Source organism: Zea mays, chromosome 6 (assembly GCF_902167145.1).
Source record: "Zea mays cultivar B73 chromosome 6, Zm-B73-REFERENCE-NAM-5.0, whole genome shotgun sequence".
NCBI lineage: Eukaryota > Viridiplantae > Streptophyta > Magnoliopsida > Poales > Poaceae > Zea > Zea mays.
This window is the reverse complement of record NC_050101.1, coordinates 159,967,954-159,978,217: the sequence shown is the minus strand read 5'-3', so window position 1 is coordinate 159,978,217 and position 10,264 is coordinate 159,967,954. Positions and strand designations below refer to the sequence as shown.

Sequence of the window (10,264 nt, the reverse complement as noted above, 5' to 3'; positions counted from 1 at the left end):
AGATTAAGGCCTTGTTTGGGACAGCTCCAGCTCTAGAAAATTTGATGGAGTTGGTGGAGCATGTATTATTAGGTGTTCTAGAAAATTATAGACATGGATCTATAAGTCTTTAGAAAACATTTAGATATATCATTTTGTTTATTATTTAAATTAAAAATATTTTTAAAATTAATTAAACTTATATTAAAAGCTATAGCTCCATAGAGCAGATAATATGATACAAAAGCTGCTGAGCATAACATGGAGTCGGCGACGGGGCGGGTCCGAGAACTGACAAGTTCAAAAGCCAATCTCTTTCCAGGTGGCGCTCTCGAGGCGTTCTGCCCTGTTTCCCTCGTGTGTACTAGTCCAATCCCCTCCCAATCGGTCAACACAAGTACACACCACAAACACCCATCTCCTCCGCCTCTGCTCCCTTCTGCTCACCCGCACGATGGCGCCGGAGGCGCGAGGTGAGGCGGCGCTGGTGTACAGAGACGCATTGGCGCCAGTGGAGGAAAGGGTGCGAGACCTGCTGGGCCGCATGACGCTGCGTGAGAAGGCAGCGCAGATGGCCCAGATCGAGCGCACCGTCGCGACGCCGCGAGCCCTCACGGAGCTCGGGGCTGGCAGCGTTCTCAACGCCGGGGGAAGCACGCCCTGCGAGCAAGCCTCCCCCGCCGACTGGGCCGCCATGGTCGACGGCTTCCAGCGCCTTGCGATCTCCTCCCGCCTCGGCGTCCCCATCCTCTACGGCACTGACGCCATCCACGGACACAACAACGTCTACGGCGCCACCGTTTTCCCCCACAACGTCGGTCTCGGCGCCTGCAGGTACCGATCGATTCGATCCACAGACCATGTTCTGTGTGATGGCCGCGTCACTGTACTACCCCAATGTTTTGTCCGCTAGGCAACCATATTCTGTTGACCTCACAGGGACGGAGAGCTCGCGCGTAGGATCGGCGAGGCGACGGCGCTCGAGGTTCGCGCCACTGGCATCCACTGGACCTTTGCGCCGTGCGTCGCCGTGAGTAAAATTCAAAACTCTTCTGATTGATCGATGACGTTTGTGGGGATCTGCTTGATGGTGTGAGTCTGGCCTCTCCTGTATACTAGGTCTGTCGGGATCCTAGGTGGGGCAGATGCTACGAAAGCTACAGCGAGGACCCAGAGATCGTGCGCTCGTTGACCACCATCGTCAGCGGTTTGCAGGGGCAGCCGCCAGCAGACCATCCTCATGGTTACCCCTTCCTCGCTTCGCCTAGGTACTTGAGTGGACATGTTTAGCGTGTTCCTCATATGCCCACAACCTGTTTGTGAAAATGTGTCCATGTGGTTTGTAGGGAGAATGTACTTGCTTGTGCTAAACATTTCGTAGGGGATGGTGGCACGGACAAGGGGGTCAATGAGGGGAACGCCATTTGCTCCTATGAGGATTTGGAAGCAATCCATATGACACCTTACCCGGATTGTATAGCTCAAGGGGTGGCAACAGTAATGGCGTCCTACTCTAAGTGGAATGGGGAGCCATTGCATTCAAGTCGCTACTTGTTAACAGATGTTCTGAAGGGCAAGTTAGGCTTTAAGGTATCCGAGCTACTGTCATTGTTTTTGTAATGATGATTGAAGCTTAGGTTGGTTTATGAATTTGATGTGTCTAATATCCTGTTTCAGGGTTTTCTCATTTCAGATTGGGAGGGCATTGACAGGATCTGTGAGCCACAAAAGCCTCGAGGGTCTGATTATCGCTATTGCATTGCACAATCAGTAAATGCAGGAATGGACATGGTATATGATTATTTGAGTGTTCACATGAAATGTATTCTTCAGTCCCTCTGTTGGTTTTGCCTACATTGAACAATCTACAGATTATGATACCTCACAGGTTTGAGAAATTTTTGGATGATATTGTGTTCTTGGTGGAGGCGGGGGAGATACCAATGTCTCGGATTGATGATGCTGTTGAACGAATTCTGAGGGTTAAGTTTATTTCTGGAGTGTTTGAGCATCCATTTTCAGACCAATCTCTACTGGACATAGTTGGTTGTAAGGTAACATGCTTCTGGTTCCTTTCAAGCTTCTGTGTATCTCTTTGTTGAGCCATCTAAAAAATGATGTCACTAACGACAAGCAATATATTGACCTTCTAGGAACATCGGTTACTAGCGCGTGAGGCTGTTCGCAAGTCTTTGGTACTTCTGAAAAATGGCAAGGATCAGAATAAGCCATTCCTTCCATTGGCCAAAGATGCAAAAAGAATACTGGTTGCAGGAACACATGCTGATGATATTGGATATCAATGTGGTGGCTGGACGATAGCATGGCATGGAGACAGTGGAAAAATAACTCTTGGTAAGCAGGGACTCTGTTTTGCAAAAAATAAATATTTTGTATTTATTAGTTCTTTGTACTCGTATCAATCAATTGTTTGACCTAGATGATACAGTTGTTCTTCTCGAAAACATAGTGCACTTGTCCATAGTTTGAAGTTTAAACTTGCATCAATATAATTGCTCCAAAAGAAGTTATCATATTTGAGTGAAGTAACATTCTTTATCCTGAAGAAACTGTTTATTGTTTGGGAACTCCAGCTGTAAACTTGTTTTGATAATTCATATGGCATTTTCAACTGCCATGGTGAAAATAAATGGTAACTTGCTGCTTTTAAAAGCAAGCATAAGATGTTTTGTATTGGATCCCTTGAGTAGATCAATATTGTGGCTGTCCTTGAGTAGATCTGTGCCTTTCCCGTTACTTTATACACTCACTCACACTCTGCCATCGTTTGCTCACTGAGTTATTTGTTTCAAAAGAACATTTAAAGCTTTATTTGATCAAAGCAGTAAAATATCCTGTTTTCCCAAAACAGTTATTCACACCAATCTAAATAACAGGTACGAGCATATTGGAGGCCATACAAGAATTAGTGGGAGTGCAAACTGAAGTTGTGTATGAGAAATGCCCAACCGAAGCTATGATTGAAACTGGGGGGTTTTCCTATGCGGTGGTGGTTGTTGGAGAGGTTCCATATGCCGAATGGACAGGAGATAGAACTGACCTTAGTATTCCGTTTAATGGCTCTGACCTTATCATCCGTGTTGCAAGTAAAATCCCTACCCTAGTGATTGTTATATCTGGAAGGCCATTAATTATTGAGTCACAAGTTTTGGAAAAGATAGAAGCTCTAGTCGCTGCCTGGCTGCCTGGAAGTGAGGGCATGGGAATTACCGATTGCCTCTTTGGAGATCATGATTTTGTGGGCACATTGCCTGTGACATGGTGTAAGTCTGTTGATCAATTGCCTATAGATGCTGGAGACTCTAACTATGACCCGCTATTCCCTGTTGGATATGGGCTAAAAATGTTTCGAAGCGATAATGATTCAACATAACTTTATTATTTATTGGGTACATTTGAATCTTTGTGATGTTAAATACTCTGTATTTATTGGCTATTGGAACTTAAAATGAAATAATATATTGTTGTAGTATGCATTGTACTGTTTTGAATACATTATTCTTCCCTTAGATTTTAGTTTTTTTTGTCACGTTTCAAGATTAGTGCACTTCAATTTCATATTACTGTTTCCATCTACCGGTTAGTTGTGCTTCATCAAACTCTTTCTGGAAACTAATGGTGCTCCATTCCAGTTTTTGAGAATTGAGCCGTTCTATTCTGAGTTTGGCAAAAAGAACAGAGTCACTCTATTTTTTGTTTGGTTGAATTGTAGAATAGAGTGTAGCCACTCCGTTTTTGTTTGATTGTAGAGTCATACTAGTGTAAAGGGGAGAAAAGGGAGGAGAATGCTCGCATTCGGTCGTTTTGGTGGAGCGAGATCATTTCAACTATTTATGGTAAATTTTTATATATAGACTCTATGAACTACTCTCTCTTTTGTTGGGAAACAGACATCCAAAAAATAAGAATGGAGACATTCCATTCTCCTCCACTCAACTAAACACACTCTAAAAATGGAGGTAGGATTGGTGTATATCACCATTGAAGTTTAGGTTGATACACCAGGTGTTGAACTACACGGAACTATGAGTTGGTCCGAATGACGTCTTTGAGCACTAGGGTCATTCCACACAATCACAGTTCCTCATGGTGTAAAAGACCCAAGCATTGGTAGGGGTAGGGGGGGGGGGGGTTGATTGCACATTTGCACTAGAGTTAATAGTTAGTTGGCTAAAAGTCATTAGTGAAATGCTAGCTAATAAATGGTCAGATAACTTTTTATTAATTTACTAAAAACAGTTAATAATTGAACTATTATGTAGGGTGTTTGTATGTCTTTAACTAATTTTAGCCACTAACTATTAGTTTTATTGCATTCAAACACCCTCTAAGTAGACTCCTACAACATAATTAGCTCAGAAGGCTTCAGAGCCATAAAATTCAACAATTTAAGCAATGGTGGCTTTGATTTTCAAGTAATGGAGATTATTATATTTGCATTCAGTTTGTAAATTTAAGCAATTTTTTGTAAATAAATATCTTGAAGCTAATCTAGGCGGTCAGGAAAATCATCTGGTACTTCAACAAAAGATCATGCAACTTGTGAACACTGAAACAAATGTTAGTGATTGTATGAAACATAAAATAGGATGGATGCTATTGGATCTTGAGTAATTGTAGTTTCTGATGGGGCTGCTTGTTACAGGCCAGCCACGAAGGCATCTCTTAACCACTAGATTGTTACACCCGGATTTAAAAACAAATTCATGCGCATCTTATACATGTGCCCAAATCAAAATTTACATATAAGATGACTCAGTGTATAGAAATAAGTGTCATAAACTTTATTATAATATAATAAAATAACTAAACGATGATAACTTCTCCAAGACCATGGTTAACTAGGAGACGACGACCTAGAAATCCTCCTCTAGCGGCACATGCTCTTTGACCTGTGCATTATTTATAACAAGTGTGAGCTCACTTACTATCATCACTCAACAAGGGTGTAGGAACAAGTGTAGTGTAAAGCTTACAAAAAATAAGGTTCATGCTAAGCATTAGCTTTTAGTTGAGTTGGTCAAAATTTTATTAGCAATTAATAGGTATAAGTAAATAGTAGCCCAATAATATTAATCATAGTCAAACCATTACCCATAAACCAACCACATGACATGTTAAATTTACTTACATATATTAATCATGCGAGAGGTTCGAGCCAATCTTGACTGTGAGCACGACTGATATACCAGTTTTACAGTCTGCAGAAATCACACATCTTTACCCACAATTTGTGATACCAATCTATCAAGGGATCGCGACTTTACATACACTTCTTCTAAGGAGGCAAGACAAGGTTCACTATAAGGTATTTACAAAGTTCCACTGGTATGACAAAAACCTGCTATGAATTCAGACAGAGGTGTTATAGGAATCCCTCGTCTGAAAAGCTATCACAGACAATAAGCCTGAGAACCTCTCTATACATGTGCAACTCTTCACTGCTTGCCCCTTTCGGGTAAGGTTCTCACACACTAGCCTCCCAAATTAATTAGCCAAGACCAGAGCCATAATAGTCATTGTGGTTACGCTGTTTTCTCGGGTTGGCGCTCTCTGTTCCGATTAAACAATGTGATCTTATCATGCATAATGATTGAACCAATAATAATAGTTAATGATCAATATTGTAAATGTAACATTAACCCATAATCAAGTAGAGCAATAGCAAATCTATCGAACAATAAGCATCCAAGTAATAACAAGGAATATGGTAGATCAAACTATGTAACCTATTAGGCTATCATCAATTTAACCTAACAGTGTCAGACGACTTGCTGGTCATTTTGGCTGACCAACTTGGATGACTATTTGGGATTATTGGGATTAATCATGATTAATCGGACGACTTGGGCGACTAATCGTGATTAGTCCAAACCGACTTGGACAATTAATTGCGACTAATCGGACGACTTGAAAACATTGCATGCGAGAGTGAAGAACATAAAAGTAAATATTATTGGGTCATCAACGTAATTAAGGACACAACTTGCCTTTAGCTATGAGTTCCTGCTCAGATCCTTCAAACTGTTGGGCTTCAGATTCCTCGGTCACAAGCTCGTCTACTCGAAGCAATACAAACATACAATAATAAGAAATAAATTGCATCACACTAAACACAGAATTAAACCGTATATGAATATGAATATTGTACGTATCGAGACGAATATGTAGGTTCAAGAATTACTAAAAAACCGGTGGTGTGAGCTAGCGAGATTTGCAACGGTGGTGTGAGCCAATGGAGGGTGCAGGCGCCCGATATTTATCCCCAAGCAAGGAAGTATCCAGGGCCCGAGATTTGCAACGGTGGTGTGAGCTAGTGAGACCCGATCGATCGGGCGAGTTTGTTACGATGCCAGAGTTTGTTACCGAGGGATGGAGGAAGGAGATGTCTCTAGTGTTGTGGTCCCCACCAGTCAGTGGCGGTATCCTAATAACGTGAGCACGGTCGAGAGGCTATCGTGATGGGCCCACTGTTGGCGCTAAGTTGTGAGTAGGCTGGCGGGTATTTATTTCTATTTGTGTTTTGTTTTCTAGTTCAAATTTCAATTTCAAATTTGAATTCAAGTATGAGTTTAAACTTCAAAAATAAATGCACAAGCAAAAAATCCAACATGAGATGCATAATTATTACTATATTTATATTAATTATTTTATTCATTATTTAGGCAAAATCTCAAAATAAGCCATGTACGAACTTTATTTGTTTTAAAGGAATATAATACTAACGTAAAATATCTATCGAGAGACAACTAACCTAATTCTTTTATAGAATAAATCCTAAATATATAGTTTAATAAAGGGCAATTTAATTAAAATAAGCATATTATATATGATCTCTTATTTGAAACACATTTATTTAAGTCATGGAAGGAGTTTTTCTCAAATTAAACAGAATAGGAATTTGGGGCGTTACAATGGAGGAAGTTGTGCTCATAGAGGGTGGTAAATTGCCACCTGACTATGTTCTCAAGGATCGAGAGTCACATCTTTTATATTAAAACTGCCATTTGAAATCATTTTAATTGCTACTAGCAGCGTTATCAATACTGCTATGAAGTTTATAATGATAAACCATCAAGACAAACTATTCATGTGAAGCCGTGGAATAAATCAACTTTGTCACTCAAATGTGGTGTCTCCATTTTGTATAATTTCGTGACTGTCTCGAGGAAGATCCGGAAACCAAGAGCACACAATCAACTCAAAATGACCTGATTTTCTGTTTACCCTTTTTGATGCTACCGGTGTTAGGTTGGAAAAGTCGGATCAACTAGCAAAACCTCATTGAGGCCATTTCTTTTTTGCGGTTTGCATTTCCCCCTGGGTTGTTGTGGCATGAGAATTTCGTTGTCCAATAGAACACTTGAGTATAGCATTTTGTGTTTCCTATGCGCAGTGAGAATGATCGAAATAAGTGAAGTCGATAATCAGGAAAGAAATTGTTTGGTTTTTTCACATTTGCTACGTGAAATGGATTACTTGTTAAGACAAATTCAGATATTTCACAGCCTGCTTTCCCTGGTCATGGCAGTGGGTTTCAGTCAATGGACATGCAATATTATTCTGTATTTGTTTTCCTCAAACGTTTTTGTTAGATGTGAGTTTCATAACGCTATTGCTATTTTTAACTACAAGGGCATAGCCCCCTATTTCATTATGAAATAGCAGCATCGGACAGAGAACTCGAGAGTACTTACAAACCACCTAAACAGACAACTAAAGCACATGAAGCAACTTCTATTATCAAGGCCCAACCTACCTCTACCAAATCGAGATGAAACTCGGAAGAGAAAGAGGGTAGGGGGAGAAGACACATAATAAAGTCTACATCACGTATTACATGATCAAAGTTTTGATCAAAAGCACATCAGTTTTTACCAAGCATGACAAAAAACCAGCTCCAAGAAATAAAAGACAATCAACATCACCATCATCAGTTCAATAGGAGAGATAATCCTAGAATTCTTAGTCATCGGGACCCAACCCAGCATAGCTCTAAAGACTTCACTTGCCATCTTTTTGATGCGACGGCTTCCAGCTTCCACCATCTTTCTTGCCTTCCTTGTCTGGATAAAAGACCAAGAATCCATCTAGAGACAACACAAGAAAACAAATCAGCGGGATCAATGATCTTACGATTGTTAAACACAACATCATTTCTTGTTTTTACAAATCGCCCATAAGATCGCCCCAATACCTAAACTTAATAAATTTCTTATATACTTATCAAAACTCCTGAACCAGTTCCCAAACATATTATCGAGATTACGTGAAACATTATGCAAATCTAAGGCAATCTGAACCACCCTACAAACTTATCTAGTAATGGGGCCTTCAAAGAATAAATCACCACAAAACCAACACTTAACAACTCCCTGCCACTGCCTTGTGCATAAATTCTCTTTAGTAAGAATCTTATTCTTGATGATCAACTAAAGAAGTTTTTTGATCTTTTGAGGAATCCTGAATTTTCAAAGATGCTTATAACGCACTTTCGTAAGATTGCCTCTCAAATGGGAATATAAAGATTTGACAGAAAACCTTTTCTTCCAAAATTTCAAACATTTTTGTCACGATTATCAGACAAGGTCTGACCACTGTAAAAAAGCTTTAATTTCTTCCCAAAGGTTGGCAAGATCATCCTCTATCCTTCTACAAAAGGACAAAGCCTCCCACCTAGAGATAAGGACCCTATAAACTGAAATATCCTTATCCAGGAGAGGTCGAACAATCTCTTGAATTTATCAACAAAAGAAACATGACCACACCATTTGTCATACCAGAAGCTAGTGTTCATGCCATTTCCTATCACTTTATTACAATAGTTTTGGTACTCTTCTTTAATGTCCAAAACCCCACTCCAAAAATGAGAGTCGTCCTCCGATTCAAATCTCCACAACAGTTTCGGTATCTTCTTTAATCAAACTAAGTGGTTTTCCCTTACAGGGTGTTTGGATCCCTTAATTTTAATGGAATTGGAATTCACTCAATAAAGTAACTTATTTAGTTTTGAATTTGGCATTCCACCACTTTCCAAAGTTCAGATATAAACTATCTCAAATTCATAGGGTGGAGGATAGGAAATGATTTTATGCATGACTAGAATTTGTTTCTACTCTGTAACTTACATGACACTCTTCGTTCCACTCCTCTATAGTAAAAATGTAGCACATAAATATCTCGGACATCTTGCTAATAATAATATATTAATATATTTAGCATAAAAAAGAATTAGCTTAATTGATATATGCCTAAATTACTATTATTAAAATGGAATTCAATTCCAATGATCCAAACGGGGCGTTAGTATATTTTGCCCTGGTGATATGCTACCATAGACCATCCTCCAATTAAAATCTCCACAACCATTTAGCAAGAAGACTCCAGTTCATACACTTGAGATCCAAAACACACGAACCCCCAACATCCTTAGGGAGGCAGACAATTTTCCAGTCAACCAGATGGTACTTCTTAGTCGATTTTCCTCCCTGCCACAAGATCCTTTTCCAAAATAAATCCATTCTCTTTATAACACTTTTATGAGGCGAATAAAAAGATAACGTATATAAAGGGACATAAAACAGACTGATGTTAATCAAAGTAACACTCCCCCCATAATCAAGAACCTACCTTACCACACACCTAACTTTTCAATCTTTTCCTCAACAGGGAACCAATGAGTACTATTGAATCTTTTATGAAAATGGGAACACCTAAATACTTCATGGGGAGATCACCAATAGGGCAAGTAAAAGTATCAGAATATAATTCTTTCACATTAAGAGTAGAACCGAAACATAAAACTTCACTTTTATAGAAATTAATTTTCAAGCCCGACATTTGTTCAAAAAACAGCAATATAAATTTAAGTTTTTTAGCTCCAGTTAGATCATCTTGGAGGAGAAACACCGTGTCATCAGCATATTGAAGACATGCTACCCATCTTTCCATAATGTGAGCGATAAGACCAATAATAAGGCCTTCATATTGAGCTTTTTTAATCAAACAGGATACACCATCAACTGGCAAATTGAACAGCAAAGGAGAAAATGGGTCTCCCTACCTAACCCATTTATGAGTATTAAAATAAGGACCAAGAACATCATTAGTTTTCTGAAAGTCGCCTAGAGGGGGGGGGGTGAATAGGGCGAATCTGAAATTCTCAAAAATAATCACAACTACAAGCCGGGTTAGCGTTAGAAATATAATAGAGTCCACGAGAGAGGGTGCAAAACAAGTCGTAAGCGAATAATGAAGTGAGACA

The 10,264-nt window shown here is 39.6% G+C and overlaps 1 protein-coding gene across 1 annotated transcript; it reads left to right on the top strand.

Moving 5' to 3' along the window:
* The first annotated feature begins 384 nt into the window (after nucleotides 1-384).
* On the top strand, nucleotides 385-3,475 carry LOC100279291 (Glycosyl hydrolase family protein). Its single transcript, NM_001152312.1, is given in 8 exon segments — nucleotides 385-813; nucleotides 919-1,009; nucleotides 1,099-1,247; nucleotides 1,326-1,569; nucleotides 1,657-1,770; nucleotides 1,851-2,033; nucleotides 2,133-2,334; nucleotides 2,877-3,475. Coding segments are annotated over 8 exon segments (1,860 nt in total). The 5' UTR covers nucleotides 385-433; the 3' UTR covers nucleotides 3,374-3,475.
* The last annotated feature ends 6,789 nt before the right edge of the window (nucleotides 3,476-10,264 follow it).